Here is a 15,914-nt window from a genome sequence, read left to right on the forward strand (position 1 = left end):
AGGTCATTCCGGTCAGTATGAAGATAAAACACTTACCGGCTGTCACGAGTTGAGCATGTCTGCCTGTGTTGATCAATTGGACCGCGCACTGGAATAACAATCCAAAAGTCGCCGGTTCGGATCGCGTGGCGGACACAACAATTACTAATTATCAAATAGAGGTAATAGGCGCGAGGTTTGAAGGATTCCGAAAGGTTATATTAACGTCATTTTGCTGGTGAGCTTATTATAATTGTTGCTACACTGTTTTCAGAAAATGTTAAACACTTAAAAATATAAAACTTAATTAACAATCGAACAAACATCTTAATCTTGGTGTTTGGTCAAATTAAATATTTTTTAAAAATCAGTAACAACTTTTCAATAGGGCGAAACCCTCAGATGTAAACAAACTGAGTTTTTGTCAGAATCATATAAAGCGAACAAAACTGATCCTAAAACACCCTCCATCATCACAAAATTCCGAAAATACGTAGTTTTACAAGCAAAAAACAAAAGGGCTAATCAACAACATCAATCAAAACAAACCAAATTGAGTTTCCGCCCTTGTGTTTTCATCCAATCACGAGGGGCGAATGTAGTGTTTTCTGCAAGTTCCGACGTATATTTAGAAACACTAAATTTTCGTTATAATTTAGTGAATTTTAACCTGACAATCCTCAAAATGGATCAAAATGTATGTTTCTGATGTCTCTGACTACAATTCCACAACAAACACAGATTAGTATGATCCTAAATACATAACTTTTTAATTTTAATTATTGTAGTATCGGATCTGGTCTGGATTCACAATCTAGATATGAAGGTCCATAATTTACCGGTTCTTGGAACATCCGGGGATTCTGGGTATAGCAGTTGCAGGACAAAAAGTTAGTTTAGGGAGGTTTAGGAGGAATGCCGTACAAAATCATCGCCTCCGTAACCATTGAAGCTATGCAAAGATAGAGAAGGCAGGATGGTGTCGCGGGGTGGCCTAGTCGTCAGGTGCCATGTCTCCCACTTCCGGCGGGGACACCCCAAGGAACGTCACTTCAATATAGACCACATCGTCAAACCAACTTGCTACTTACGGTGTATCCTGGCTTAACGATTCTTGGCCTGAATCGGACTCCTTCTGAAGGCTTTCTAGACCAATTTTTTATCACTGAGGTTGCAAATATCACTGTATTATCACTGACTGTAACGTTTCACAATGATAAAATAGTTGTTTCACCACTTTTTTCTTTAAAAACCCGAAAAATATACAAAAAACAAAAGGGCGAATCTGTTGTTTACTTTTGCTTTGCGGCGTAACCTGACGGGCTAAACCGTTGTTTTGGTTGAGTGGGTGGCGAATACGGTGGGGCGAAAATGGAGGCACTCTCTTCAAAAAGGCGTAATTTGTTTTTCTCAATTTTTAATAGCAAAAACACCTTAATTAATTTCAAATTGCTCTCTATGATGAAATTATTGCTATTTTCTATTACGTTTTGACAAAATTGATGGTTTTCATGCTTTTTTGTGGAAATAGGAATTGATCGGAATTGCAAAATTTTGAATGTTGATTTTCCCGAAATGGCAGGATCGTAGGTTTCGCCCTTTTGAAATGTTGTTACTGAAATATTTGTTTGCTTTTGCAAATGAACAATCACTACATTTCTCTACAAATTTCCAATCTATTCAGTAAGTAACAGTTGTATAATATGAGTTCAACTCGTGTAATAACCACTTTTAACGTACTTTTAAAAAATAAACAGATTCACTAAAAATCAAAATTTTCTTCCGTTTACAAACCGACCACACATTTTTCGCGCTCTTTTTGCAGTTTGTTTACGATTGCGATGTTCTTGCCGAAAAACAACATCGCACGCACACGCTGATTTCACTCCACTACATCGTTCGCTTTAAATTTCACATTTGGCTTCTTCGGAGCTCAATATAACCACAATCTTGTTTGCCTCCGACGCAACGTGTACCACCAGATTCAACTGATCGTTTTCCTGCCAACCGCGGTGGCTGTCATTCGTCAGTTCGCGAAAAATGGCTGCGCTGCTCCAGCTGCTATCAAAACAACACTCCGGCTCGAATCGAATTTTGGTGGAAAACCTTCGCAAATCTTGCACCGCCCACCCATCCAGCTACGCCGGACCGTTCCTGACCCCGAGCCGGGTAAGTGTCCCATTCCTAGCCTCGTGAAATTGTATGCATTCCGTCGAAATCGGCTCCGCAGCAGCTCGGCAGGAAGAAGAGATTAGAACCTATCAAAAAATAATCAGCTGATAACGCAATTACACACTTTCAGATTTCGTCGTAAATCGTCTCTTCTTCCTGCTGGTGCTGCTGCGGCAAGTGGCCACTGAAGTCGGGGGATTCTCGGCGAGTGGAAAAAATCAAGGCCGCGCGCGCACAACGGCTTATATAACGGTTTGTTTACTCAAACAAAAACACGATGGGAAGAACCGGTAGGAGGAGGCGGTGCCGGAGAAACAACGTGGTCGAATGTTTGGAGCATACGGAACTATATCGGTACTTGGGAGGGCTTGGCTGGGAGAATGGGACGGAGTTGAGAGTTGCGGATTTTGAGGGAACGGGGAAAGGATTGTTCTCGAGAGGTGGTTTTAAGGCGGGAGATTGTATTATAAGTCTGCCGTTTGAGTCGTTGATTAGCTTGAAAAGCATTGAGGAAGACGAGGCATTTCTGGCGTGCTTCAACAAGGATGCCCTGGCGGATGTTGCCAAAGGAGAACTTCAATTTCAGTCGTTGCTGGCGTTCTACTTGAGCTATCTACGATTGGAGGATAATTCTCCAAGGAAAGCCTATCTGGATTCAATTCCAGAAGCCTTTACAACGCCATACTTTTGCTCAAAACTGGAAATGGCAAATCTGCCGAACGTCGTGCTAAAGCAGATGGTTCAGCAGAACGAAATCATCAAGCAGAACTTCGCTTTGCTGCAAAGCATTTCGAGCAATGATTCTCTCCAAGCGATTGATTTGGACCTCTTCAAATGGGCATACTTTGCCGTCAACACTCGCAGTGTCTATCTGGAACCACGCATTCCGAAGCTACTCCTAAAGGGAAAGACTACTTTTTTCGCGGAAAAGCTCAAAGACGAACCAAACATGGCGTTGGCACCGTTTCTAGACTTTTTCAATCACAGTGCAGAAGCAGTAACGACTTCCAAGCTCTCTATCCCTTACGAATCGCTTACAAAGCAGCTCAAGAAGAACCAAATCCCAGATCTTCACTACGAACTGTTCACCTCAACGCCAGTCCCTCGCTTCTCCCAAGTATTCATTTCCTACGGCACCCACAACAACACCAAACTCCTGCTCGAGTACGGCTTCACCCTCCCCGCGAACCCCCAAGACTTCCTCGAGCTCACCCTGGACGACATCAACGCGTTCATCCGCGCCGACCCCGAACTCCGTCCGCTCAAAATCCACCGCGAAAAGTACCGCTTCATCGCGGACCATTCGCTCGCCGAACAGCTCTTCTTCGTCCCAGGCGACCTGCTCAGTCACAACCTCGCCGTTTGCCTTACGCTGCTCTTCATCGAGCAAAACATCTACCAGCTGCGGACGGTTGCCTTCGGCGAGCTCCCACCGCTAGAACCAATCCGAGACCTCGCGACGCGATTGGCCCAGTTCAAACTGCGCGAACTTCAAACTTCCCATCAAGCTCTCGCGAAACTGCCCGACCTAACTGCCTCCGGCAGCGCGTGCCGCGCCTATTTCGACGAGTGCATACAGTTTTTGAATAAAATTCTTGCCGAACTTTGGCGCGAATCGTAACTATCACCTTTTCTTGTAGAATTTCCTAACGCCACCGAAAGCCTTCGACCACCGCAGACAAAATGAGGGTTTTAGCTGGAGGTTTGCCAGCTCGGGGCCTGCGGCTCCGCCCAAAACGACCGCACTCGGCACGAACGTCCTAGGGGATATCTTCAGGAAGCGACAGCAAAAAGGTAAGTTTGATGGACCTGTCAAGTGTTTTTTTTAATTAATATTGAGATATGGTTTAAGTATTCAACATTTTTAATAGTCTTAAAATTTCAAAGGTTTCAATTTTTGGTTTTATTTTTAAAGAAAAAAATAAAAAATTTAAAAGAAAAAAAATATTTCTTTATATTTTTTTAATTTTATGACTTATTAAAATTTTAGAAAATTTTGAAAAATTTAGGAATTTTTAAATTTTTAGGAGTTATAAAACTTTTAAAGATTACATTTTTATTTATATTTTATTTAATTTTATATTAATTTTTTTTTTTTATATATATATATATTAATTTAATTTTATTTTTTATATTTTTTTAATCATTTTGTTTGAAATTTTAGAATTTAAATTTAAAATTTCTAAAATATGAAGAATTTTTCAAAGTTCAAAAAATATAAACAAATAAGAAATTTCAAAAGTTTCAAAGGTTTCAGTAATTTAAAAACTTTAAATTTGTTTTTATAAAATTAAAAAAAAATTGGAATTGAATAAATTTTGATTTTTTTTAATTGGACCGTTGCAAATATTTTTCAAAGTTAGTGTCGCATTGATAATCATATTTAGCTTGTTTGAGATCGTTAAATTATTGTTTTGAACTTTTATGAAATTACAATATTTAGCGGTGCTTTTTTGTCAAAAAAATAAAAAATTTGCCAACTTAGAAATCTTGGAAACTTGTGATGAACTGGGCAGGTGTAAAATGCATTTTAAAACACTTTTTTTATTTTCTAAACATTTTTGGAAATGCGTAAAAAATATATTTTTTTTTTGAATTTTTCAAATTGTTTAAATATTTTTTTTTTTAAATTTTGAAATATTTAAAATTTTTGAAATTGTTTTTTAAATATTTTTTTAATTCTTAAAAAAAAAATTCTTAAGATTTTTAAAATGAAAAACCATAATTTTTAAATTTTGAAGATTTTGTTTTTTTTTTAATTTTTTTAAAATTGTCAAAAAAAATATATTTTTTTTATTTTTGGAATTTTGTAAATTATAAAATATACTATGAAATTTTTAAAATTTTCGAGAATCACGATCGAAATATTCCGATTGAGTGCAATAACACTGGCCTACAAAAATTAAAAAAAGGCCTAAATTTTTTAAACTTCCTAAAATTTTAATTTTTTTGATTTTTTTAATTTCTTCTTGATTTTTTTTTTATTTTTTGATTCTTTTTTTAAATTTTTGAAATTGTTGAAATTGCTTTTTTTTTTAATATTTTTTTTAAATTTTTATGACTTATTGAAATTTTAGAAAATTTTGAAAAATTTAGGAATTTATAAATTTTTAGGAGTTATAAAACTTTTAAAGATTACATTTTTATTTATATTTTATTAAAATTTTTTTTTTAGATTTTTGTAATTTTTTTTAGAATTTTTGAAAGTTTTGAATTTTGCAAGTTTTAGATTTTTAAAACTTTATTTTTTTTAATTATTATTTTTTTAATTATCTCTTTGTTTGAAATTTTAGAATTTAAATTTCAAATTTCTAAAATATGAAGAATTTTTCAAAGTTTAAAAAATATAAACAAATAAGAAAATTCATAAATTTCAAAGGTTTCAATAATTTTTAAACTTTAAATTTGCTTTTAAAAATTTAAAAAAAAATCAAATTGAATAAATTTTTATTTTTTTTTTAATTGGACCGTTGCAAATATTTTTCAAAGTTAGTGTCGCATTGATAATCATATTTAGCTTGTTTGAGATCGTTAATTTTTTTTTGGAACTTTTATGAAATTACAATATTTAGCACCGCAAAAAATTTTTTTGTCACAAAAATAAAAATTTTGCCAATACATAGAAATTTTGGAAACTTGTGATGAACAGGCAGGTGTAACTTTTTTATTTTCTGAATATTTTTGGTTTTTTTTCAAATTGTTTAGATATTTCTTTTTTTAAATTTTGAAATATTTGAAATTTTTGAAATTGTTTTTTTTATATTATTTTAATTCATAAAAAAATAAATTCTTTAAATGTTTTAAATTAAAAACCATAATTTTAAAATTTTTAAGATTTTGTTTTTTTGATTTCTTAATTTTTTTAAAATTGCCAAAAAACATTTTTTTTTTATTTTTGGAATTCTTTAAATTATAAATTATACTATGAAATTTTTAAAATTTTCGAGAATCACGATCGAAAAATTCCGATCGAGTGCAATAACACTGACCTACAAAAATTGACAAAAATGACCAAATTTTTTAAACTTCGTAAAATTCTGTAATTTTTTTAAAGTTTTTGATTTTTTTTATTTCTTCTTGATTTTTTTTTGAATTTTGTGATTTTTTTTTAAAATTTTGAAATTGTTGAAATTGTTTAATTTTTTTTTTATTATTTATTTTTAAATTTTTGAATTTGCTTTAATTTTGAAAGTTTTGCAATTGTTAATTTTTTATCCTTTAATTTAAAAAAATGCACTCTTAAAATTTTTAAATTGAAAATAAAGACAGGGCCGAATGGTTTTTCTCGAAAGTTTCTATGGATAATTAGGGCGGTTCGTCGCTGTTGCATACAAGCAAAAATTGCATGCAATATGTGAGAGTAGCCATTCGGCTCTGCCTAAATATTTTTGATTTTTTTTTGCATTTGTTTCTGGGGACCCCAACATCGGGAAGCGAGTTGAACCTGCGAAGAAATTTTGTTGATCGGTGTAATCACCACGTAGGGGAAATATAGCCATTCTAATCAAACACCTATCCTCGCCACATGGAGAGTTTGATGCTTGATTAAAGCTCAAAAAGTACTATTTAGGCTATAAACTTACCAGCACCAGCACCGCCTCGAGTAGGCACACGAATGTATGCCACTTACTGGCCAAAAAGATCAAATTTTATGCACGCAAGATAAGAGCTTACCTGCTTAATGAAAATCGCAATCAATATCTTTTCATTTGCGCTAACGTTTTAAAAACGCTTAAGGTATGAAATTGCTTCCAACTACCGGCAACATGTTCTTTTGCACATTAGTTAGTCACTTACTTGAAAAATAATCCCGAAACATGTAATAAATTAGCAAGCGTCATCACAAAAACAAACGCGCCGTCACATGACGTTTATACCCAATCAAATCGAAGGCTGGAGAGAACCGAGCGAGAGCGAGGCAGCACTAGGCAGACACAAAAGAGCGCTGGAAGAAAAGAGAACTCAGCCGAAAATAGAAAAATAGGCGGGGCCCAGTGCATTCTCGTCAGATTAGAATACACTTGGAAAATATATTTTTTTAAATGCTTGTTAAAGAATAGCATAACTTTTAGTAAAAGTCAAATTAAACAGAAATGTTTACAAAAAGTTGCTCTACTCGTTGGTGTACTTGGTTTTAGTAAATTTCATAAACACTCCAGATTATCCAGCATCATTCAAACACGACCGCTTATTAGCCTTAAAATGGGTCTATTCCCCCTAAATAGTAATTTGTACACCTAACAGTTGACTAATACCGTTTTTCAGTTTGTTGTTTGTTGCTTGCTTCCCATCATCGCCCACACGTAGTCTAGCATCGTACCAACCAATTGGACCTTCTCTCACCGAATCTCTAAATTAGACCTGACTGTAGAAGTTTGCTTTCCTGTGTTATCTCACTCACATATTCTAAGTCCTCCCCTTTTTTCTGTTTGTTCCCTCCGCAATCTTCTTCGTCTGCGCACGTGTCTTGTCCACGGTTTGTTGATCCCAAACCCCCCTCGAACGGTCTCCCCCAGGTCCACCACAAGCTTCCGTATCGCTGCACACCTCGGCAGCGGACGGTTCCCGGTCGTCACTCCCTCTTCAACGATGGCAGCAGCAACAACAGCAAGCCTCAAAATGCCCCGGTTCTCCGCTCAAACAACCAATCCGACATTGTTTTCATATAGGAGGACACCATCCGGCCTCGGGGGAGAAACTCGGCACGTACGACGGGCCGGAGATTACGGCGACGGACATGATCAAGGCGATGGCCACGTACATCTGGCCCAAGGACGACGCACTGGTGAGGAAGAGGTATGAGCGAGGGGTTGTTGTGAGGGGAGAGGGAACGAATTTCAAGTCATAAAATCATATTTTAGGGTCATGATCTCGCTGGGACTGCTCGGTGGCGCCAAGGTGCTGAACGTGTGCGTGCCCTTCATGTTCAAAATGGGCGTCGATAACCTGAGCACGCTCAGCATGGACACGGTTCCGCAGGCGGCCGCCTCGATGACAGTTGCCGTGCTTTTGGGATGTGAGTAGAGTCAAGTCAATAACGAATCATTGATTAGAATCGTTCTAAGTTCATGTTAATTACTAGATGGTATTGCCCGAGCGGGTGCGGCCGGTTTCAACGAGCTGAGAAATGCGGTGTTTGCGCGGGTGGCACAGCACTCGATCCGCAAGATCGCCACCAACGTGTTCCTGCATTTGCACAACCTGGACTTGCAGTTTCACCTGAGCAAGCAAACGGGAGCGCTGTCCAAGGTGAGTTGAGTATCAAACAGTTCAGGTCTGAAAGGGTCGTCATCTTCACTTAAAACTGAATCCCAAAATATGACCAAAAATCGATATTTTGACACCTTGCCTCAATTGGGTACTAAAGCCCTATGTCAATTTTTATGTACAACAGTAAAAAACGGCGAACGACTGGACATGGCGTACCATAGGTACTTCGAGTACCGCAGGAATAAAATAGACCCACCAAGCGGTCCTTTATCCTCTTGTCCAGTAACTCCGATACCCTGGCCTCCCCGCGGCGCTAGCCGGGATACTAGTAACCATTGGAGAGATCGGGTAACCAACCCCGGTGGGAACTATGGTAGTATGCTGACAGGGAAGGGGGGCTCCATCCTCTTCGGAGGTTGTAGCTATGCCGTTAGGCCTCGTGAGAAAGGCCCCCGTTACGGTGTCGAGAGAAAACCGGAGCTGGGTCTCGGTAGCTGCAAGGTGGCAGCCCCACCCCGAGACTAGGTATCGCAGCCCCAATCCGGCTGCATACCGAAAATAACAACATTACGAACAATCAAAATGGAATAAGGATCCGGAACAAACGGCACAGACCTAGGCACGAAAAGGACACCGATTGGAAACTCGGAACATGGAACTGCAGATCGCTACGTTTCGATGGGTATGAGTACGCTCTGTTGAACGAGCTCAAACCCCGCAACTTCGATGTTGTAGCACTGCAGGAGATGTGCTGGAAGGGAGCGAAGATGTGGGAGGATGATGCTTTGGAGCTCACCATGTACCAGAGCGGCGGAGCCGAAAACAATCTGGGAACCGGCTTCATAGTGTTGGGCAAGATGCGGAGTCGTGTGATAGATTGGGAGCCGATCGACGACCGGATGTGTAGGTTGAGGATTAAAGGCCGTTTCTTCAACTATCACATCTTCAACGTACATTGCCCACACGAGGAATCATCCGATGCCGAGAAGGAAGCGTTCTACGCGAAGCTGGAGCAGAAGTTCGACAGCTGCCCGCAGAGGGACGTCAAGATCGTCATCGGAGATATGAACGCCCGCATAGGAAGGGAGGAGATGTACAAGCCGGTGATCGGGCCGAACAGCCTGCACACCGTCACGAACGACAACGGCCAGCGGTGCATCAACTTCGCAGCCTCCCGCGGTATGGTGGTACGGAGCACATTCTTCCCCCGGAAAGACATCCACAAAGTCACCTGGACATCGCCTAACCAACGAACAAAAACACAAATCGACCACGTCCTCATCGACGGCCGATTCTTCTCGGACATACGGAACATCCGCACGTACCGCGGTGCGGACATCCACTCGGACCACTACCAGGTGGGTGCAAGCATGCACTCAAAACTGTCGACGACGTACCACCGACGACGGAGCCGGCTCCCACCGCCGTTCAACACCGAGCGGCTGCGGCTCAGCACTACGTGCAGCAGCTGGAAGCGAGCCTGCCAACGGAGGAGGAACTCGGCGCTGCCTCGCTCAACGATGGATGGAGCAGAATTTGCTCGGCCATCGGCAGTGCCGCTGAAGCAGCGCTAGGTAGTACGGTCCGAGTTGGAAAGCAGCGCTGGTTCGACGAGGAGTGCCAGCGGCTACTTGACGAGAAGAAAGCAGCTTATGCGGTGAAGCTGAGAGCTGCAACTGATGAGAACGTGGCCAGATACAAACAAGCGCTGAAACAGCAGAGAACGGTCTTCAAGCTCAAGAAGCGCCAGCTGGAAGATCGCGATCGCGCCGAAATGGAGCAGCTGTTCCGGCAGAACGAGACGCGAAAGTTCTACGAGAAGGTTAACCGGTCCCGCAAAGGCTATGCGCCGCAAGCCAACACTTGTCGGGACGCCGAGGGAAACCTTCTTATGGACAAAGGCGAGGTGTTGAACAGGTGGCAGCAGTTCTTCAACGAGCACCTCAACGGCGATGTAGCGCATGGAGACGGCTTTGAAGCCCAACTTGGACCGCCCGCTGCTGACCAACAGTTCCCGGCACCTGATCTGGAGACGGTGAAGAAGGAGATCGGGCAGCTGAAGAACAACAGGGCCGCCGGTAAAGATCGGTTACCCGGTGAGCTCTTCAAATATGGAGGAGAGCAGTTGGCGAGGGCGATCCACTTGGTGATTTCTAAGATCTGGAGGGAGGAGGAACTACCAGAAGAATGGATGGATGGTGTCGTGTGTCCCATCTACAAAAAGGGCGATAAGCTGGACTGCGGCAACTACCGCGGCATCACGCTTATCAACGCGGCCTATAAAATCCTCTCCCAGATCCTCTGCCGTCTGCTGACACCGTACGCACGGAGGTTCGTAGGCCCCTATCAAGCGGGGTTTACTGGCGCTCGGGCCACCACGGACCAAATTTTCTCGCTCCGGCAGATCCTCGAGAAATGCCATGAATACGACGAAAACAAAGTACATGAAAGGGAGGGGCTCAAAGGACGTTGGCCCCCCAAGACTCACCCCTTTAGCTGTGGATGGCGATGTGCTGGAGGAGGTGAGCGAATTCGTGTACTTGGGATCGCTGGTAACGGCCGACAACGACACCAGCTTAGAGATCCGGACTCGTATCCACTCCGCGAATCGCGCCTACTTTGGATTACGGAAAACCTTGACATCTGATCGAGTGCAACGCGCCACGAAGCTGACCCTGTACAAGACACTGATTAGACCGGTTGCCCTCTATGGCCACGAGACCTGGACGCTGCGGCAAGAGGACGAACGAGCCCTTGGAGTTTTCGAACGGAAGGTGCTACGAACGATCTACGGTGGAGTACGTACAGCTCAGAACGAGTGGCGAAGACGCATGAACCACGAACTGCACGCGCTGCTGGGAGAACCGACAATCGTTACCCTGGCGAGAATCGGGAGGCTCAGGTGGGCCGGCCATGTCGCGAGGATGGACGAAGACCATCCTGTCAGGATGCTCTTTGACCGCGCGCGACCGGATGGCGGCACAGGCCGAAGAGCAGGAGCACAGCGTGCACGATGGGATAATCAGATCGAAGCGGACCTAAGAAAGATCTGCAACCTAGGAGACTGACGAGCTGCAGCCCAGAACCGAGCAACATGGAACAACCTTCTTGATACAGCACGGGCACCGCGTATGGTGTTCTAAGCTGATTGGTATGGTATGTATGTACAGTAAAAAACACGATTAAAAACCATTTCTGATCACTTTTTTCATTTAATACAATAAAAAATATTGACGAGACAACATTTTTTCGATGGATCAACTATGGTCCTCTTGGAACGAGCTGTCAAGTAGGAACTTTTCTGTCAAGAAGGACCGCGAGGTTATTTTTTCCAAATTGATTTAAAAATCCATTTTAAACTCTTTGTGGTCGTTCAAAGGGTCATTGTACTCAGAAAAATAAGCTTTATCGCTGTAAACAATAATATCAGCAATCTAAGCTTCATTTTAGGACCCAATTCTGAGGGCATATTCAGATTCAGTGGGCAAAAGTACGAAGAAAAACATATAGTTGGACAAATTTCGAATTTTGTTAGGGTAGTCCCATACAATTTTTCGCTTGAAAATTAGATATTTTCAAACAAAGATAACTCGATTTTAAAAAATAATATTTTGTAGTGCTAGATCTCCCCTTTCGAATGCAACCTGGCGCTTAAAATTTGCGTTTGCATCTTTTTTACATTAAAATGACTGTAACTTTTGACATTTAAGTCCAAATTAAATTGTCAAAAAATATTGTTTTTTGTTTTTTAGTGTTTTAAAAGTGCCTGAAAATATGTTTTCTCTAAAACTCAACCCTGAATTTCTACGTTCAAAACAGGGCTGCGGAGTCGGGTCATAGTTCAAGCGACTCCGACTCCGACTCCGGCTTTCTGAGTTAAGCCGACTCCGACTCCGACTCCGGCTTTCTACAAATTGGTGACTCCGGCTCCGACTCCGACTCCGACACCTTATCTGTATTTAAAATATTTTAAAAATATGAATTAATCACATTTCAGTTCACACTTGCGTGAATACTGTAAACCGGGGTGACATTTATGTTCGGAGTGTTTTGCAAAATGATAAATACGAATTATTTATAAAAAAGAGTGGTATGGAACCATACTAAGATTGTTAGAAAAGTGTTCGTTGTTCTATGTTACATGTTTTCAGCGTTTTTGATTTTCAGCACAACAATTTTCTAAGTAAATTTGAATTTTGTTGTTTGAAAAATGGGAACTTTTCATTTAACTACTTTATTTTTTTTTTAGTTTATAAGGTAGCTACACTAATTTTTAATTGTCCTTTTTTAATGAAATATTAAAAAAAAGTTTGCCTTTACGATCGAATTGACATATAAAACCTATTTGCATACTTTTAGGCTGGAATTTTAAAGAAACACAGTAAATATCAAAGATACCCTGGTTTTGAAATAAACAATTTTCAAAGTAACTATTTTTTGAAGCTCTTTTGAATTTATTTGAGAAGACGTACATGGACATTGTGTGATCTAGCCCAGTACACACTTTGAACATATAAATCATGAGAAAATTCAATATTTGAATAATAAATTAAAATTATATCAATTATATTACCCCGATTTTAGTTATTTTAAAAAAATATACTTGTTCAACAATATTATTTAAGGATCCACTACACGCAAACATTTTTTGCTACGATTTTTTTTTTCGGAAATTCTCATAACTCTGAATAGAAAACAGGTAGAGTCCCACTTCTTGTATAAAGTCCTAAAGAAAAGTTAAGCAAAGAAATAGGACGAGCTTTCTGGTAAAAATATTTTCGAGACTGAATAATCAAGTCTGTCATATAGAAATTGTCAAAAACTATCGAAAACCCACTTTTTTCAACATTTTATTTTTAAACCGCTGTAACTTCACAAGGATTAGACTTAGGACAAAGGTCAATATAGAGACTTTTATGTAACATTGTCTGGAGAATAGAATCCCGCATTCGGTTTTTGAAAATTTTGACGAGTACTTTTCAAAAAAATGTTTTCAGTAAATGAGTTTTGTATTATTTTAGATGATTGCTCCATCCTGCATTTTCCGTGAGTCTTTTTTTGTAACATCTTAGGCTATTTTCACAAAAATTTAGAACAAAAAAAAAATCGTGGGCTTACCCTCAAATTTTACTTTTAAATTTTTAAATAAAAAAATCTCATAAAAGTGGCGTGTTGTTTTCTGTGAGTGTATTTTTTCGGAAGGCCCGTCAAATTTCCTACAAGTTTGTCTTTGACCACTTTTTGATACGATGCAACGGCTTCGAGATACATAAATATTTAAATTCCGAAATACAAATAAATATCGAACTGAAACTGGCTCCATATACACAAACATGGCTTACATAAGCGTCTACAAAGTTAATAATATTAATATGTTAATATGTTTTAATTTTTCGACTACACAGCCTCAAAAAAGCAAAGCAATCCACTTTAACGACCCCCGGGTCTTTTGTGGTCTCTGTTGCAAGTTTCTGCTCATTTCTAGGCGTCCGAAGGTTATGTGCCTAGAAAAACCTCTTTTACGCTAATGGACCGACGTTTTACTTCCCCATCCGATAGAAGGCGTGATCAGGCAAATCTCGTCTCGAAAAATGCCACCGGGTCCGTCTGGTATTGAACCCAGGCCATACTGGGGTGAGAGGCTACCACGCTAACCACTGCGCCTCCGGACCCGGCCACACAGCCACAATTGTTTACTATTTTTTGAGTTATGACACTATAGTATAGTGTATGGGTCATTCCACCCGAAGCGGAACAACACTTGAAAATTACCATCTCCGATTCTGCTCAAATTTGGCAGAGCTGTTGAGACTATCAAAACATGCAAAAATCCCGAATTTCATCCAAATCGGACCACCCCCCCCCCCATTTTTATACCCTCCCATAAATCGACTTTTTGACGATTTTTGAGCAAAACCCCTATCTTCAAACGACGATAACTCAGGAACCGCAAATCTTAGAGGGTCGGTCTTAGACTCAATTTTGAAGGAAATTGGACGTAGAATCCATTTCCGTGATCAAAATTTAGATTAAAATATTGTTTCTATCTGTATTGCGCAATTGAAAACTTTAAATGGCCGTATCTCAAAACAGCCCTATTTATTTTTTAAATTTGACCTCACCATCGTATTCCCCGGCCAATTTTACATAAGAATCACTTATCGACAGAAAGGAATATGTTTCGTTCCAGAGATATCGAATTTTAAAGTTTTGAGTATTTGAGATTACCTAAATTAGCTACACTCGCCGCATCTGCTAGAAGCACTCAGTCGTGCTGATCAATAATTACTACCTGGTGTTCTGTATGATGAATTATTTTTATATTTTTATACGATTTTGAGATAATCAATACCTTGAACAATCTATTTCTTGTTTAAGAATTATGTATTGGGTAATTTTAAATGCATTGTTTTTCCTGATCTCAGTGTCTTTGAACCATATTAAGTAAATTTTGAACTTTTAATATTTATTTGCAAATGCTACAGCGTTTTTACAATATAATTTTATCATTTTCATATCATTAGGAAAAATATGAAAATAATATAATTTCATATTTTTCCTAATTTCTTCTTTTATTTAAAGCGAGAATAAATGTAGAGCTGGCTGTAGTAGATGAAATAATTCTCATGGGTTGCCATGTGCGGTAGCGAAATAGTGCCATTCAGCAAAAACTTCAAAATCTGCCATACGGTTTGAAAGATTGATCATATAAAACCGATTTTTTATATTGTGAGCCAGTTTCATCTGAATAATTGATATTTTTTTCAATTCTGATACATTTAATTTCAAAAACAAAACCATATTTTTCTGATACATGTGGACAGCAGCTGTATCGTCTTCCAAGATTTCGAAATGATTGACAAACAGAATAAAACAAAAACAAGAAACCAACACAACAGAATTTTATCTTAATCATAAATCAAATTAATCTTTGTGATTTTCTCACATTTTTCAGTTTTATACTTTCCAGAAATCCTCCTCCTTAATCATGCTTCACGAGAGTTTAATTCATGTTAATTAATAATTTTTAACACGATAATGTATCGTACACTTTTTCTTAAGAAGTGTTACTTACAAGATCAATTGCAATTTCCTGCTAGCTCTGTGTGAATTCCATTCTGCCCTGTATTGCGTGTCGTTCTTGCTCTGTCCTGTGGGTTAGCACATAAATGCACCGTATACTTTTTATTTTAATTTAAGATTATACAGCAGTTTCCTACTAATTAACTAATGATTATTTGGGATGAAATCTTATTTCAATAAATAAATAACCAGGTAGCAGTTATTGATCAACGCGCCCGAGTGCTTCTAGCATATGCGGCGAGTGTAGCTAATTTAGGTAATCTCAAATACTCAAAACTTTAAAATTCGATATCTCTGGAACGAAACATATTCCTTTCTGTCGATAAGTGATTCTTATGTAAAATTAGCCGGGGAATACGATGGTGAGGTCAAATTTAAAAAATAAATAGGGCTGTTTTGAGATACGACCATTTAAAGTTTTGAATTGCGCAATACAGGTAGAAAACATATTTTAATCTAAATTTTGATCA

At 39.1% G+C, this 15,914-nt stretch overlaps 1 protein-coding gene across 3 annotated transcripts in view; it reads left to right on the forward strand.

Annotated features, from left to right (window-relative positions):
* Nucleotides 1-15,914, forward strand: part of LOC120430313 (iron-sulfur clusters transporter ABCB7, mitochondrial) — a 69,781-nt gene that overhangs the window by 44,612 nt on the left and 9,255 nt on the right. The window contains exons 1-5 of one of the 3 annotated variants that reach the window (XM_039595406.1): nucleotides 1,991-2,148; nucleotides 3,792-3,945; nucleotides 7,668-7,947; nucleotides 8,013-8,167; nucleotides 8,234-8,400. In XM_039595406.1, the coding sequence (XP_039451340.1) occupies nucleotides 2,020-2,148; nucleotides 3,792-3,945; nucleotides 7,668-7,947; nucleotides 8,013-8,167; nucleotides 8,234-8,400 (885 nt within the window). In that variant the 5' untranslated portion in view covers nucleotides 1,991-2,019. Of the gene's footprint in view, nucleotides 1-1,990; nucleotides 2,149-3,791; nucleotides 3,946-7,667; nucleotides 7,948-8,012; nucleotides 8,168-8,233; nucleotides 8,401-15,914 lie in introns of those variants that run through there. The other 2 variants (XM_039595407.1, XM_052711001.1) reach the window with 2 other exon arrangements.

The sequence above is a fragment of the Culex pipiens genome, chromosome 3 (assembly GCF_016801865.2).
Source record: "Culex pipiens pallens isolate TS chromosome 3, TS_CPP_V2, whole genome shotgun sequence".
NCBI lineage: Eukaryota > Metazoa > Arthropoda > Insecta > Diptera > Culicidae > Culex > Culex pipiens.